We start from the raw sequence: 17,262 nt of genomic DNA, 5'->3' as shown, positions 1-17,262 counted from the left end.
AGTGATACTGAATTGATTTCTGTTTGAATCAATGTTCGATTCTTGGTCGAACATCATGAAATTTTTGGAAATGCCTGAAGAATTGGAAAAGGCTGGAAAGTGTGCTGAAGATAGTATGGATACTGATGCACTCTAATAATGTCCTCATTAATGAGAATTTACTGATTTCAAGTTGAAGCATTTTTATATTATTTTACTCAGCAATCAAGTAGGAATGTCTCTGTTTAAAGAAAAAGAATTAAAGAATTATATTACTAATTTGAAAGTAACGTATCAGCGTTATTAAATCCTTTCAAATAAATGCATCAAATCTGTGGCCTAGTTATGTTGAATAAAACTTAGATTCTATAAATTGTATTTCACAGTTTCCAAGTATTTCTTAGCGATAACAAATGTTGTTCATCGATTGATGATTTTAAAGAGGAAATTTTATCATAAACCCAAGTTAAAGAGAAGAGGATAAATAAATTTCAATTCTCTGAATGGTCATGGGTCTTGAGAAATTGCTGATAGTATCTATACATACTTTGCTACCATTTTTTTAATGTCGCTATTGTCAATCAGTTACATGACTGTTGAATAATACTGTATCAGTCTCAACGCTAACTGCGGTCGATGCACGGAGAAAAATGTTAATCGCAGTTTTTTTATTTGTCGCTTATGTGCCACGTGGGATCGATATTCCTTTGTATTTTTGCTTTGCGTTTTCAGACGTGTATATTAACATCCGCTTTTCTCCCTGAATCCTTTTGCAATTACTGATAGCTTAATCATTATGTACTATATACAGAGTGGTCTTTTCGACTTGTATAAAATGTTCCGAGTAAAAGATAATCAGTTTTCAGTCGACCACAAATTTCAGTGTCAACAATTTCAACAAAATATTACTTGAATCGAAAGCTACGTTTCTAACGATTTTACCAATGAAAATGACTTTTTATTATAGTGTACAGATCAACGTAACTTGATTTGCATTTTTAATTATATTCTAATCAAATAATTGCGTTAAAATCAGGGAAGAGAGAAAAGACCGTATCAGTTTGTATCACGTCTGAAACGAGTTCAATTTGAAGGATTTTTTATTTTCGAAAAAACAGTATTGCTCTGAGATCCGCCTCAAGTAGAGATTTTTATTATACCGAATAAATGACTCGACTGCGGATACTTATGCAAAATAAAGATAGTCTCCATTGAGCGAAAAGTTATCAGCATATTTCTTGCTGATGCTTCATTATTGTCACAAATGCATAAAATTCCGCAATCAAGTAATATCTTTTCAATAATAGCGCAGTATTGCTTCAATTCGAACTTATTTTCAATAACATTTTTCACCGTGACAATGTTGCGAGAATAGCGATCCTAGCTATTCGTAGCTGGATTCTTCCAGGCTGTAACTTATTATTTCCTACAAATCATTGAAACTTCATTTCGGTATCCGCTTTACACCGTCCAAATGGAAAACAACAACAATTACACATTAAATATGTCACAATTACACTGTCACAATCTCTCCAGCTACTTTCGAGAGAACCGTCCGCGTGTGCCACTTAAAGAGTACAATAATGTGTATGTTTGGACGATTCAAGCAGGGACCGTTGTTGTTCTGTTATTTGTTGTACATGCTCCGATAATCGCTGCTTGATAATCGCAGCAAAATATGTAAATAATGACACATCCGCATTCTCCACTTGTACATTCCGCAATGTGCCTGTTCCGTAACACACGTTTTAAGCATAACCCGTGTTCCGATTTTTGTTTTTCTGCTCTTACGATTCAGCATCGTTTGCCGCACTCACCCCCATGCATAATTACGCATTTTTACGTTAGACCGACTTGTTTTCTGTATCCACACGAGTTATACACTATGTTACGTGTCGGCGGTTGTGCACTCACTGGAAGCTTGCCGCAGTTTATCTAGCGACTTCAAACGGATTTCAATAGTCTATGTACGTGTTTATATTATAAATATATACATATAGTTTCCTCCCTCAGCGTTACCTTATTCTTCGTTGCCGGGCATGCCGAGCTTGCATGCGTTCATTTTGCACGTCACATTTTAAGAATTCAGTTTTTCTTTCTCTAGTTTGAAACGATTCGATTACTTAAGAGGAGGAGTAGATTACGATGAGCGTTTCTAAGGGCGTGCTGTTGAATGGTATCCTTGAAGTTATAGTTTATAAATTATGGTTTGTTTCAGAAAATTGTGCCATTTTAATTACTACTGAAACACACGTGTTCTGTAATGAGAAAATTCCTGTTTTATGGGGGAAAGTGAACGTGGCTGGTACAAAAAGAGACTATCAATTTCAAGGTGCTTTATCGTTATCGAACTTTTTATAAAATATTTATCTTTATGGACATTAGTAATTTTTAACGAAATTTTAATAAGATATTTTACAAAAAGTTCAGTAACATTAAAATATCACAAAAATGATTGTCTTTTTTTCAGCAGTCACTCTAGCTTTGCTGCTTAACTGGAGCAAATGTAGACTCAACATACAAGTTTGAACTTGAATTCAATATAGATTTGTCAAAACAGAATAGAATAACTACACTGTTATCACTTTATATAATATATCAATTGCTTAATTTTGAATAATAGATATTAGAGATTTAATATTTGAACCAGCTTCCATAGAGATTGATTCATTCTATTGTGTAAAACCAATCGATAGTATAATGAGTTATAGTAGTCACAAATCTGATATATTTTTTAGTCTACATATAGTAACTGATTTTTATATATTAACATATTTACACATTCCATCCGTTTTATTTTTCTTTCAAATATTTCAAACTCGGCTGCCTGTGTACATTACTTGTCTGTGTTTTCTATAAGTAAAAGATGTTATCAAAGCTTGGAAGCTTAAAATCTGAACACGAAGACTCCAGCGTCCAATTCCGACAATATTCTCGCGAGATTACAATTTCGGTAGTAATGTCTAAGCACAGATATTCTCCACATCCGAATTTAATTCTATGTAGCTACTGCAATTCCTGGTTTCTATACACCTATTTACGACTGCAATGATTTCACTGAACCTTGTACAGAAGGAGGTCGCCATCTGTAAGTTCCACACAAGTGTGTTCTTTTTAATGTCTGTAATAATGAATGCGCAGGTATCAGTGTTAAGATTCGGCTAAGGTAGACGACGTGAGTTGGCAGTCAGACCCAGCGTCTGCGTCTGACACGACTATAGCAACCGTCCAAATTTTTCAGATGACGAGGACGCCCAAGTATCGGCGGTCTAATCGATCTGTGACACGGAAGGAGTTCCAGTCATCCAATCCGTCGTGTCATCATCAACTTGGTCTTTCCCCAAAACAAAGAAAATAAATCCATTCGTTGCGAGTCGTAAGTACCGGACCAACTAATTGTCCACGTGAACAAGAAAAGGAAGTCGGTACGGGTCGTGGAATTCTGGACCTCTACGAGTGTCCCGAAGGCGACTGTATTCATCGGAGGACGTCAAAGACGAAGGGTACAAAGGCATACGGACGAATACGGACCGATACGCACAGCATTTCCCAGATGTTTTTGCATTCGAAGATCCCGGAACTCCGAGAAGCTTTTGGAACGCGGACCTGGAGTGCTCGTCTTCCATAATTGCAGGCAAACGAGAATCTCGGGAGCTATGCTAGAAAAAACGCGGGAGAAAGAAATCTACGGAACGTGTACCTCGATGGCTTGCAGTGAGGAGAGGGAACAGCGAAAAGACAATGACGACTTTTCGATCGGACTGATAGCGAACGTTTGACTGTTGCACGCGACAGAAGTTCGCGGGACTAAGACGCGAAAGAAAACAGACGTAAAGTAATATTCTATATACATAAATGTGTAATAAATCGAGTCCAAAGATGTTATATATACCGCGTATCGCCGCAGGGAGTACGAACAACGGCGAGTCCTGTATTATATACTTTTTAGGCTAATCCCAATCACGACCCCCCCCCCTCAACTTGTAGATTAAGCATAACTTGGTGTACATAGTGTAGCGTTTAATCGTAGAGTGTAATTGGCGAGAAAGAATAATTACGAGACAGAGACGAAATTCAGTGCAAAGCGGATCGGATACGCGCCCCCCAAAAAAGACCCTCGAATCACCCGACGCGTCGATGTTGAACTCTTGACCTGTTTACGGATCCAACGTCGACCATTCTTCTCTTTCCGTTTCGGATTCGATGTATACAGCGTCTGCCGGTGTAGCGAGCGTTTTTTTTTTAAGGTTTTAGTCACCACGTTTCCGAGCTTCGTCCTTTGTTATCCTTGTCGCAGGAAGAACGAGCGGTCTCAAGCCGGCAGAGCACTCGACGCAGTTTCATTTCGCTTTGACTGGCATTCCGGTTTGACTGGCATATGTCGAACGCGTTCATGGAAATTTCGTAATCGTTGGGAGCTCCGATTTTTACGGTTTCGATGTGTGTTGAATTTTACCGTTGACTCGATCAAGTACAAAGTATTTTTCAAAGACTAACACGAGCGGCGTTTGAGAGATAGGTACGGGATCGAAAGTACTGTTCCTGGACTTTTGGAATTCTTATTAAGGCGGCTACGGCGCGTGTAGCAATCGTAAGTGTGCGTGTTGGACGTCTAATTATGTATGCGGATTGAACGACGAGGAAGTCAAATGATTATGTAGTGAGAGAATGCGTGCGCGCGCGTGTGCGTGTGTATATGTGTGAGAGAAATCTTCAGAAGATCGATATACAACAAGGTATTAGCGTTTCAGGATATATACGAGATGACGAAAAGCAAAGTCTATATTATAATGCATCGCGTATGCTCAACTTATTTTTACTGCATGTATAAACGGAAACGAATTTTAGATCTGGCTATAAACTGATATATATATATCTCGATATTCTCGATTCGCTCTGCCGCCGATCGAAGATGGACGCTCCGACGGCGACTCGTCGAACTCATATTTTCCGAAATTTTATCAGTATCACGGTACGTCTTAGTTTTATATAAATATATTATATAAATATATAAATATGAATATACCTATATGTATATCCGCGCTATACGAGCAAGAGGAAAGGAAAGAAAGAGAGAGAGAGAGAGATGCGAGTGGCGCAGGATCGGAAGTCCGCCATGACGTAACGAACGATCGTCACGGAATTGGCAAGACGACGGACCACCGAGACAGATGATCGCGTTGTCGTAAATGAGGCGAAGGTGGTGCGCGCGGCTGGTTTTCTCGTCGAAGTAATATCGTTTCTCTTCGCCCGTTTGACTCTTATCTTATCGTAAGAATGCTCGGAAAAAAAGAACAGAAAAGAAACTGATTAAATTCGTATTTCTCGTCCGTTTGTATGCACAAGCCGCTCGAGTCCTTTGTCGGCGAGAACCAAGGGAATCGTGGACTTCGTGTGTAGGAGAATGAATGCGGTCACCGGAGTGGGCCTAACCGTCGGAAGGCACATCTCCCGCGAAACTGGTCTGCCAGAAAAGGCGCGCAGAAGCGGAACAGAGGCCTCGAGGATCGACGCGGCGCTTCAGACCTCTTCCGCCGTTGTTAACATTCCACCGTGTCTTGCCGTGTTTCGTGGCCGATTATGCTTCCCCGAACAGACTGCTTCCACGGACGTTTCATCGATATACCACGTACTGCCCCCCGAGCCGAAACGATAGATAAACACCCAGACACCTTCGTACACCGTGTCGATCCTCGACCACGTCCGTCGTGTCTCGGGGACACGAGGCGGCGACTCGTCTAGAAAACGATGGCACCGTTCCCTGACACACCGCGGACTCAGTGACATTTACTGCATATTCATATTAATATCTCTTTGTACATATCCTAACGACTTTTAAAAATATTCTTAATCCAACGTTCTCGCAGAAACTGTTTAAATGATTGTATTCAGCGTTCCATTGACGCGAAAGCTTTTTCCGTGATCCGAGAGTAGAAGGGGAACTAAAACGAAGTAGACCGAGGAAACTACCCACCTTTTCTTTCCGTTCGTTTCTCTTTCGTCGTACACACACACACACACACACACACACACACACACGCACACTCTTTGCGTTTCTCACACTGTAACCGGCTGTAGGAGATCTTCCCTCTGTTCGTATCGTCGTAGCAGTTCATAGACGCGACTCATTCCATGGAACATTTTGCCAACGTATTCGCGGAGCAACGCGGTTCCGTTACCACTTTGATCTATCAGCGTTTCAATAGATCGAAGTCGAACGCTTTTCCATCCTCTGCCATGCGGATCGATGAGCCCCGATCATGATCCACGCGGGACAGTGATCAGTGTTCACCGGACCAACGAGATATCTTTCATACCGGCCACCATGTGTAGTTTTCTAAGCTGTGTTGAACCGACGAGCAATAATGTTCAGCCGTTTGAGACGGATGATCAAACTGAAGGGAACGCAAAGAGTTTAAGAGGGACGGAAAAAGCGTTCGAAACGGAGAGAGTGAGAGAGAGAGAGAGCGTGAAAGAGAGAGAGAGATTCGTCTTGAATTGCAAAGATTCAAGCCTTTTTTCCCCTAATTTTACGAGAATGATTCACCTTGTCGTAGTGTTCGTGTAACTGCGAGCCCGTGAAAAAAAGTTTATCCGAGAGTAACGAAAAATAGCGTGCGTGAGAGAGAGAAAGAGAAAAAAAAAGATACAATATGTGGATAAGCCTTGAACTTTCTTCTTCCACGACACCCCTGTATTCTTTTATTTTTATTTATACTCCTTGCCCCTTTTTCTCCTATTGTTTTAATTATTTATACAAACCTCGAGAATGGAGCGACTGCAATTGCGGTCCAAACCGCGAGTTACACGAGAGAAAAAATGCAGGAAACTTTTTGTATTTAATTTGTTTAATAAAACTTGGATCATAGTACAACATTTCGACTGATTTGGTTTTAAAGCACACACGCATGCACACGAAAACACATATACACACACACACACGTTTCCCCACGTTCTTTTTTGGCTCTGTTGGAAAGCGTTGTTCGCTGTCCTATTTTCTTCGCCAACTCTTGTTCGCTTATCATTATTTCTCGACGAAACGGAAAATTGAGACAAAACAGTACAAACCAGAAATGATTTCTAATGGAAAAATGGGAGAGAGAGAGAGAGAGGGCGAGAGAGAGAGAGAGAGAGAGAAAGAAACGCGAGCGAAGTTCTGCGGAAACACGTTTGTTAACAAACATTTCTCTTCATTTTGTACATAAACGCGTATCGAACGCGCATCTTTCGCGTTTTCACCTGATTTCTCCTTTTTCGACAAATCTCTTTGTGTACGGTATGTATCATTGACTTTAGTAGACTCTTCTGTTCTCGATTCTTTCAATTACATAACGACAATCGTGAATCACTTTTCCCGTAGTTCCTGAGAATTCTAATAAAATCGTAGATATTTTATGTGAAAGAGTTTTGCTTTAAACTATCCATCCATTTAATCGCTTAGTTTCTATTGTTATTTTAATGTTACATTGAAACGAAGTTATTAAAAAGATAGCTTGTACACCAACTTTTTTTAAATGAAATAACAAACTCAGAATTTTATAGATTAATTTCTGAAAAGTTGGTCAAAAGCTGTTCAAAGTTGGTCTTAATTTTATATAAATATCGCAATGTTAACAACGTAATCGAGTAATTAATTAGATTGTGGTTTGAAACCGTTAATTTCGAACATACATACACGCAAAGCATAATAAAATTATCGTGTCCAGACTAATTATGTAGGATGCGACGGCGAAACTTTTCTCTATGCTATAGATAATTTGATTTCCTATTTAATTGCATCAGTATTTATCGAACTCGAGCAATGATTGTAGAAGTCAATGACAGATGCCGCACGCGAGAGAAGAATCCCTGGGAACGAAACTGTTGGTGATATACTGCTACTATTTTGTACGATACAATGTTTTTGTATATCTGTCTACCGTATGTATAGGAATAAAGTCTACCGATTATAATATGTGGTTAAAATTGTATCGAACACGTATTAAACGATTTGTAGCGTGACGGACACAAACTCCGATTGTATTTACCAAGAGTCACACATAGATGTTGTTCCCATTAATGTACACCTGTAAAATCCCAGTCGAACAATATATAAGCTACTAAAGGATTGGTAAAGGGTTCATTGTACTTTATTCGTAACCCGTTCTCCCCTGGCGTAGAGCAGCGTGATATTTTTGCCAAACTAGCCACATACGTACATTGTATACTGCATCAATTGTCTCTTGTTTTATTAATCGAAAATATATTTATACATTTCGGTGCATAGCTTTAGCATCATACAAATTTAATGTTTTTAGACTTTTAGATGGAAACGTATAAATATCGACAAAACGATTCGAAGGTATATAATGACAATTAAGCAAGAATACTGATACCGCACAGCTGGAATCATCAAACGATGATAACACACGAGGCTTCGTCGAGAAAACATTTTGGAGATGTACTATAGCAGGTTAATTATAACAGTGGGTGCTTTCTAATTCCGATCCTTTATAGTCACTACTGCCTCGGTGGATATTTCGAAATGGTTCACTGCACCGAGATCAGAACAGTAAAATATGAGAAAGACGAACTCATTAGCTGAAACAGAAACATATTGAACTGTGGACCGCGGTTAATTTTGATGAGATCACAGTTGGACATTATTCGAATAACATTTTGAATAAGATTTTATTAGAATAATTTATTCGAATAAAATATGCCCAACTCTGACAAGGGAAGGCCCACAGTGTTAACGCTCACTTTTTGATGAGATTTGGTAGAATGATAGAGCTTGTAAAGCTGAATCCAATGATACCCGATTTGGGAGGTAGGCGATTTATAGTTCTTGAGATAATTAATGTTAATAAATAATGCTAATAAAAGGCCAGGAAGTTGCGCTGGATTACGCAGCAAGGCCCGCGCGGCAAGAAGTGGGGGGTGCTCCGCATGATGCGATAGCCGGGGCATCCCCCACTTCTTGCCGCGCGGGGCCACGCTGCGTAATCCAGTGCGTCTTTCTCACCTCGTATTAGCAACTTTAACATTAATTATCTCAAGAACTATAAACCGCCTACCCCCCAAATTGGGTATCATTGGATTCAACTTTACAAGCTCTATCACTGTACCAAATCTCATCAAAAAATGAGCATCAACTCTGAAGACTTTCCTTTCTGAATCAGTTAAAAAAGTGATGAATTACCATCGAGAAACCCTCGTAACATGGAACGAATAAACCAGCAAAATTATATTGTACTTCTTCTATACTTCTCATTAACAGGAATAACAATAGTTTTTGCGACCTTGGCGGTATGCAGTACCACAACGAGTTATATCTGTCTCATTGAATAGGATCGTTTAATTACTTCCTTAATACGTGTACTTTCTTATCAGCAGTGGGAGTTTATTCAATTATCCGCAATTCTATTTACAGCTATTGATTAATTTTTTAATGTAAATTCTATCCAATCGATTGGAAGTCGCGAATAATTCTCCCACTATTATCGGATTGACTCGGTTTCATTTTCTTCAACGTCGTTAAAAAAATTTCATTTAGCCCTCGCACGTGTCCCAGACATGATTGCACAAAAATTATCCTAGGATAATGCTTCGTCCATTTTCGTTTAACATTTCAAAGCAACATTATGGACTTCGCTTTGAATTTCATAATTTAAAGAATTCCATTTTGCAAAATAAACGAAAAGAAACGATAATTTCATTATTTAGTAACAGGAAATGGACGGAATTGTCGCACTGTGAAACGCTCGAGGGTTAGATAAAAATTACGAACTTACGTTTCATGGAAAACTTCGACGCTAGTGCTCACCAGTTTCTGGCCGCTATGATTATCTAGGAACATAATTAAAATATGCGACAGCGTGAGGGATGCAGAAAAGAACAGGTTCTCCACGTCGTCCGCGTTCTTAGCTGCCAGAAGAAGCTGTTACATAGTGAAAACAGTTTTGTTACGATCCATTCGCTGATCTAACTCAGAATAATCTCAAGCGATTTTCGAATCCTTTTTACTCACTTCCGGCAATGCTTACACGATATAAGTTCACAGCAAACGAGAGGACGACTGCCACGATCGCCATTAAATACGAATACGTCATGCATTTGCCGAGCTGTGCGGCCAACCTTCATTAGCAAATTTATGATACAAAGACACGATAAAAATATAGCAAAACATACACCAACAATGTTGTGTTCTAATATCTGAATGAAGATACTAACTCGACAGCTCGTTGGTGTATTTGTATGGCTGATTGTATGTCTATTTGTCTTGATGAAGTAGAATTTGCCACATCTTTGACTGCAGCGTGCACTCGATGACTGAAGAAATAAACATAAATGGACGATTTTAATATCACTCTTTTGAATGATTCACTTTCTGTATATTTACATAATATCAGTGAATAAACATTTGGCAGGTATAATCCTACGATTGATTGAAACTCGTTGTTGCTCTATTCGCGAAACAGATGCAGTTATTCAAATATGCTTTATATGAATATTCTTATTCATATTGGGAAAGAGCTGCGTGGCTGATTTTAATTTTCCTTGGCAGAATTGATTGCATATTCTATAAACCAATTAAATGAATACTATTATTTTCTATTATGCTTGAACTTGCATGTTGATTTTCGATACACAATAAGTCATATTTCGACGCCGCATTGTTCACGGATAGATACAAAATATTTTCTGCTTTAACCCGACATTGAGAAGTTACGCAAATGTATAATAATCCGAATGTAACACAAACGTATTCAAAATTTAACTACAACTGTCGAGAAAGTATCTTTTATTTGATCTAAATATGTCGGTGAGCATACAGAGTGCAATTTTTTTCCTTAACGAAAATGCAATCCGTGGCTTCGTTCAACAGTTATTAACAAAAAACGTTGACCAATGAGAGACGATTTCAACTGGTGCGACGGTCAAGCCAATGAGCGGAACTGGGCTTCCTCCGCTCGTTAGATCGGCCCGTCTCGCGCCAACCGAGCTCGCCTTTCATTGGTCACCGTTTTTCGTTAATAACTCGTTAACGATGCCTCGGAGAAAAATTTTGTAAAGGAAAAAGTTGTTTCAAATGACCTCAGGAATCCCCGATTTCCCGAAAGTACCATAATTTTGGGACAATCTGCATATTGTTGACAAAATTATGAGTCGATATAATCGTGTCAGTGAAATAATTGTCGCTGTAATCGTGTTGGTGAATTGATTGTCAATGAAGTGACTTGTCAATGAGGCAAACTCAGAGCTTTTATTCATTCTTATTCTTAAAGTTCAAATGTAAGATATCTTCACACGTAATGAGTATTGTCGGTATAGTCGAAGTATGGATCGGCTAATTGTTGCTCTATGTTAACCAGGAAAACTTGTATCAAAAACGGTGGCCCAACGACTGCGACTTCTTCTTATTAGAACACGTCAGGTGTTCACAGAAATACGGAAGTCATGAATGAGTATTACAGTGAAATTTTATAAATTACATCGAATTGTTTATTCTCGCGTCATATGCTAAACGCAGCCGTAGATGTTTGTGAATTAATTTGCCACGCGCATAACAAGTGACCTCCTATTGTAACGACCTCTTAATACTACGACTACGACTTTCCCCGCGAAACTGTGATAATGTAGTTCTTTTACCGTGCCACTTGAATACCGTTGTAATTTTTGCGCCACATTGCATGAATCCGCTCATACAATGTGCAAAAGAAAAGAAAGCAGTTGTGGAAAGTGAAACTCTCTAGCAGACATGTAGAATGAGGGTTGACGGTGCTGTAATGATTCTTTCTGTCGGTATAGTGGGCTCGTACGCTCTGAATAGAATGAATCTGTATACGAAAGGATATATGAAAATAATTGTTTCAAACGTACCTGGTGATTTCAAATAATCCACACAAATAGGCAGAGAAAACGGCACCCGACGCTTCCGTACCTACTAACGCTAATTGACCTAACACGCTTACCAATACAAGCTGCAGGCCAACCCAATCAGTTTGTGCGTTCTCCTCGTTATAAAAGAACCCAAACATGCGTAGGTAACGAAGCTGAAGTTTCGAGTGTAGTATTGTAGGGACCAGTATTGCCACAATTATATAAGCTGCTATCAGAGCTGCTAGAACTAAAATCCGCAACGGTATTATTTTATTGTTATTCCTACACGAAATAAAATTTCATTAATTAATATCTATAGAATCGAGGTACGTGAGAAAGGCAACGTCGAACGAAATAATAAGGCAAGTCTGGAAGAGTCCGATCGCTTTTTGGAAAAAGAATCATATTGCTGTGGGTTTCCACAATTTCATTGTATTAACCAAATTACAGCAATGTTTAAGTAATTTAATATATATACATAAACAACATTTTGCGTCGAAATAAGATATACAGAATGTCCCAAAAATGTCTCGTAATCTGGAAATGGGGGTTTCTCAGGTTATTTGAAGCAACTTTTTCCTTAGCGAAAATGTGATCCGCTACTTTGTTTACGAGTTATTAACGAAAAACATTGACCAATGAGTGGCCAGCTCTGTTGGCGCAAGGCGGGCCGAGCCAACGAGCGAGAGGAGCCCAGTTCCGCTCATTGGCTCGGCCACCGAGCGCCAGCTGATCTCGCCTCTCATTGGTCGCTATTTTTCGTTAATAACTCGTAAACAAAGCTGCGGATCGCATTTTCGCAAAGGAAAAAGTTGCTTCAAATGAGCTGAAGAACCTGAAAGTACCATAATTTTAGGACACCCTGAATATTAGTGAAACTTTGAGATCCGCCTAAATCTTTAAACGCAATTTGCAAGATTGGGATACGGTTTCGCGACAATTGCAATACATAATCAGTTATTACTTTATTAAAGAGTTTTCCGACTTTTAGTATAACGCTATATGGCGTCGTCGTTTCGAGATATTTACACTAGCCTGTCTCCTTGCATAAAATTGAAACAATTTCTTTGATCAACTTCGAATTTAAAAGTTAAGTTGTATGACATAAATCGCATAAATCACATGGTTATATTATACAGGGTGTCCCACAATTATTTTAACAGCCGAAAATGAGGGGTAGCTGAAGTCATTTGAAGTAACTTTTTCCTTTGCGAAAATGCAATCTGGGGCTTTGTTTACTAGTTATTAACGAAAAACACTGGCTAATGAGAGGTGACGGTGCGAGGGAGAGGGTCCGCGAGAGAGTCCGCAGCACGAGGCTTTGACAGAAGGTCGGGACGGACTCGAGCCGCGTTCGAAGTATTGAACAAGTCACAAGACGAGAACTTTCCGGATTTTTTTTACTACATAACAGTGATATTTTTAAGAAAAACGCTGTTCTCCTTTACTTTAGAACGTCTGAAGAATATTTACTAATTTTTCGGACCCGAAATAATATGTAGTTTAACCGTGACAGCCGTTTTAATTTTCTGGTGTGCATGACACCTCGTGTGTACCATATGAAATTTTTATGCAAAGTGTACAGTGAAGATTAACGAATGATTTGCAAAGCTGATTTAATAATAAATAAGGGACGTAAAGGATTTGTTTATTAGAGAGATATGAAAAATATTATCAGTAAGAAACTCACCCATTTAGTTGAGGATGCATTTGCTGGCTGAAATTCATGATGTCGAAGGGCACTGACCTTGTACAACGTACAGCTGATCTTTCACTGCACTGTCACTAAACACTGATCACTTAATTAATCACTGATAATCCGAATCACTTGTGGATATTTAAGAAAGATCACTGAGACTCGTTCGCGGATAATCGTTTATTCGACGCGTTCGTTCGGAAGTCGACGTTTCACTGCCAAAAAATAGAGGCCTCGACCGTGGGCCCTTGTCGTTCGTCTTTCGGCCGTCCAAGGAAATAACACCCGATACTATTTTCTTCGAAGCGCAGGGTACCGCCAAATGAAATAAACAAGATATGCCGAGACGTAAACTGTGTCCGACCCGCTGTCACCCTGCGCTCTTAGAACGTAATTAATGGCCGTGCGAAGAAAATGGTATCGAGTGTCATTTCCTCGGACGGCCGAACGAAGAACAACAAGGACCCACAGTCAAGGCCTGAATTTTTCGGCAGTGAAACGTCGACTTCCGAACGAACGCGTCGAATAAACGATTATCCGCGAACGAGTCACAGTGATCTTTCTTAAATATCCACAAGTGATTCGGATTATCAGTGATTAAATAACTGATCAGTGTTTGGTGACAGTGCAGTGTAAGTGAACTTCGCAAATAACCATACCAGAGGTTCCACCGACAGTATCCCTCGAATTCGTTGTTCGTTGTACAAGGTCAGTACGTACGAGTCAGCAAATGCATCATCAACTAAATGGGTGAGTTTCTTATCGATAATATTCTTCATATTTTTCTAAAAAACAAATCCTTTACGTACCTTAACGCGATTATTTATTATTAAATCAGCTTTGCGAATCATTCGTTGAATTCTGTACGTACACGGAATTATTTAAATTAAAATATCATTTACGAACTTTGTTAATCTTCACTGTACACCTTGCATAAAAATTTCATATGGTACACATAAGGTGTCATGCACACCAGAAAATTAAAACGGCTGTCACGGTTAAACTACATATTATTTCGAGTCCGAAAATTAGTGAATATTCTTCAGACGTTCTAAAGTAAAGGTGAACAGCGTTTTTCTTAAAAATATCACTGTTATGTAGTAAAAAAAATCCGGAAAGTTCTCGTCTTGTGACTTGTTCAATACTTCGAACGCGGTTCGAGTCCGTCCCGACCTTCTGTCAAAGCCTCGTGCTGCGGACTCTCTCGCGGACCCTCTCCCTCGCACAGTCACCTCTCATTGGCCAGTATTTTTCGTTAATAACTCGTAAACAAAGCCACAGATTGTAAATTCGCAAAGGAAAAAGTTACTTCAAATGACCTCAGCTACCCCTCATTTTCGGCTGTTAAAATAATTGTGGGACACCCTGTATAAAGTACTATGTATTCATCTTTTATAGATCCAAATTAAATTACAATAGAAAGATATGATGTGTAGATTAGCGTGAAAATTAATTTTCAGTCAAATTGTTAAAATAGTGTGTACTAAATTTTTTGATCACGGACAAACTATTGGAATATATTATTATTTCACTTGCAGCATGTTTGTAAGATGTTTTCTTGGTATCAATAATTCGATACATTTCTGGTATGGCGTAAAGAAAATCCGTCTATTAAATATCTGTATTTACCTATGTATGCCATGATAACACGTCTCGTTTCTGCCATATGTTTCATAAACATCCCCAGTTCGAGAGGATCCTTCATTGTACTGTAATCCCTTCCAATACTTTCGAACACGGCTCGTATCTAAAGTCACGTGACAAGTCACATTAAAATCGCAGACGTAATAATATGCTTAGAAATTCAACAATTAAACCGGCGTTTTCTCCTGTAATGAAAAGAAGGCTGAGGCGTTTTCGAAAACTTACTTCGGAAATATTCATCACAAACCACGAATATCGTAGAAAATATAGTATCATCGGAAAGCTGTACGATAACATTATAAGTGCATTGTACAGCGTCAATTCAGCCGTTTTTAACGTTGTTGCCTAGAAAATGATTAATTTTAGTAGATTTTAATATTAACGAGAACAAAAAAACATTTTTCACTGAACAATCTGAACAGTCCCACTCCTGTTTTTCTCCAAGAGAAATCCAATATCAACAATGAAACTGTCTTTTCGAGGTAAAAACTATTTTTGGACGAACTTCGAACTTCGAAGTTATTTACGTTACAATTGTTGTTTCATTGGTTACAAATACTAATTGTATCATGTACAGGGTGAGTCATTCAACTGTTTCGCCTTAATGTTTCTTGTAAACTACATGTTGCATAAAGTTGTTTCTTATAAAGACGAGTGTTACACGGTAACAATTAATTTCTTGCTATTTTCCTTTCTTTATCAAAATATGATAAAAATAACCTTGACTTTTTTTTTAACTATATTGTGCAACATTTAATGGTGCCACTCGAAAGCCAGAATAAAAATACAGAATAAAAAGTTATCGAAGTGCAACGGTTCAGAAATTAATGATTATCAAGTTATTATTCTTTAAAATGTTGTCCATTATATACATACACGTGTATGAGTGTTTCATATTATAGTCAAGCGACTTTCGTATTTTGATAAAAAAAGGAAACTCGCAGGAAATTAATTGTTGCGGTCTGTGCTTCTCTTTGTACCAAACAATTTTTGTACGAAATATATATAATATATTATATATATAAAAATATATATATATATATATATATAATAACATATATATAAATACTATATAAATAATATAAATAATAATATATATAAAAACTATATAAATAGTGTATATAATTTTTTATACAATATACAGTAATGTGAATGTGTCAAACGACTTACCCTATATATTGCAATTGTGCATTGAAATTTAAAGAAAAGTCAAATCATCTGACAGCTACTATTTTGTATTAACTCAATGTTTATAATGTGTAGAAATCGTGTAGTTAAAAAACATGATAGCCAAATTAATATTAATCATTAATTTGAGACACTTATCTGCACTCATTGTTTCCGTAATTATACATATAAAACACTATTGGAAAAAAAGTTTGACGATGGACAATAAAGTCGGCAACTTATTTCTCGTTAGATAAATTTATCAGAATTTAATCAAACTTTTCTGTCGACGAAACGCCGCATTGCAAGTTTAATATTCATTACCTGGACCACTATACACGAGATAATGAGCAGAGTAAACGCCACCCTCTGTATTCTCGTTAGTAAAGACTCGTCATCGGGCCAGAGTCCAGTCATGCACAACACGAAGCAATAAGTACTATAGCTCTCTCGAAACACATCCATCTCGCTCGGTAGTAAAGAACTTTATGCGCATGGAATTTTGTAGCGACGTCTGATTACACCTCGGCATTATAGTTTATACATGCTGTTCAGTTTCCATCGCGAATTCGAAACGGAATGGATCGTAAATTACACTGATCGTAGATTTCCGCTCGGAAACTATAAATGTTAAAAGAATCGATAATTGCAACGCTTGTTCCCTGTATTTTTTCTGTTTTGCCACGGTGGGGACCGGCAGAAATTACTTCGCTGGTTTCATGTCGCAGCTAATGTGTATGAACGCGTTTTTCTTAGAAATATTATTCTTCATCGGACATGACTCAAGAATGATCGGTGTCTTCGGTGAAACGAAGTATTCCTAGTGAAGAATAGTGCTTTGCGAATCCCAGTTTATGGTACGGAAATATTACCTTAATACACTATATTCTAATGTTAGAGTAAAAAAATTAATG

General features: G+C 38.2%; 2 protein-coding genes across 22 annotated transcripts in view; one reads left to right on the top strand and one right to left on the bottom strand.

The window, feature by feature from the left end:
• LOC117218896 (rap guanine nucleotide exchange factor 2) overlaps positions 1-8,086 on the top strand; it is a 470,857-nt gene extending 462,771 nt beyond the window's left edge. For all 19 annotated transcript variants that reach the window (XM_033467621.2, XM_076527418.1, XM_076527419.1 and 16 more), the window contains one exon: positions 3,221-8,086. In XM_033467621.2, the coding sequence (XP_033323512.2) occupies positions 3,221-3,252 (32 nt within the window). In that variant the 3' untranslated portion in view covers positions 3,253-8,086. The remainder of the gene's footprint in view (positions 1-3,220) is intronic.
• Positions 8,087-8,090: 4 nt separating this feature from the next.
• Positions 8,091-16,959, bottom strand: LOC117218901 (uncharacterized). 3 transcript variants are annotated; one of them, XM_076527420.1, is made up of 10 exons: positions 16,673-16,959; positions 15,407-15,526; positions 15,167-15,284; positions 11,934-12,088; positions 11,611-11,798; positions 10,192-10,290; positions 10,005-10,095; positions 9,753-9,898; positions 9,161-9,293; positions 8,091-8,559 (listed from the first exon to the last, which is right to left on the bottom strand). In XM_076527420.1, exons 1-10 carry the CDS (start codon positions 16,811-16,813, stop codon positions 8,509-8,511), a joined length of 1,242 nt encoding a protein of 413 aa, XP_076383535.1. In that variant the 5' UTR covers positions 16,814-16,959; the 3' UTR covers positions 8,091-8,508. The 3 variants fall into 3 exon arrangements, with proteins under 3 accessions (XP_076383535.1, XP_076383536.1, XP_076383537.1); XM_076527421.1 differs by lacking the exon at positions 11,611-11,798 and having other exon boundaries at positions 11,842-12,088; XM_076527422.1 differs by lacking the exons at positions 10,192-10,290; positions 11,611-11,798 and having other exon boundaries at positions 11,842-12,088.
• Between the last annotated feature and the right edge of the window lie 303 nt (positions 16,960-17,262).

This window comes from Megalopta genalis, unplaced genomic scaffold (genome assembly GCF_051020955.1).
Source record: "Megalopta genalis isolate 19385.01 unplaced genomic scaffold, iyMegGena1_principal scaffold0020, whole genome shotgun sequence".
Taxonomy (NCBI): Eukaryota; Metazoa; Arthropoda; class Insecta; order Hymenoptera; family Halictidae; genus Megalopta; species Megalopta genalis.
The sequence above is the reverse complement of the archived record's forward strand: the minus strand, read 5'-3'. Positions and strand labels throughout refer to the sequence as shown.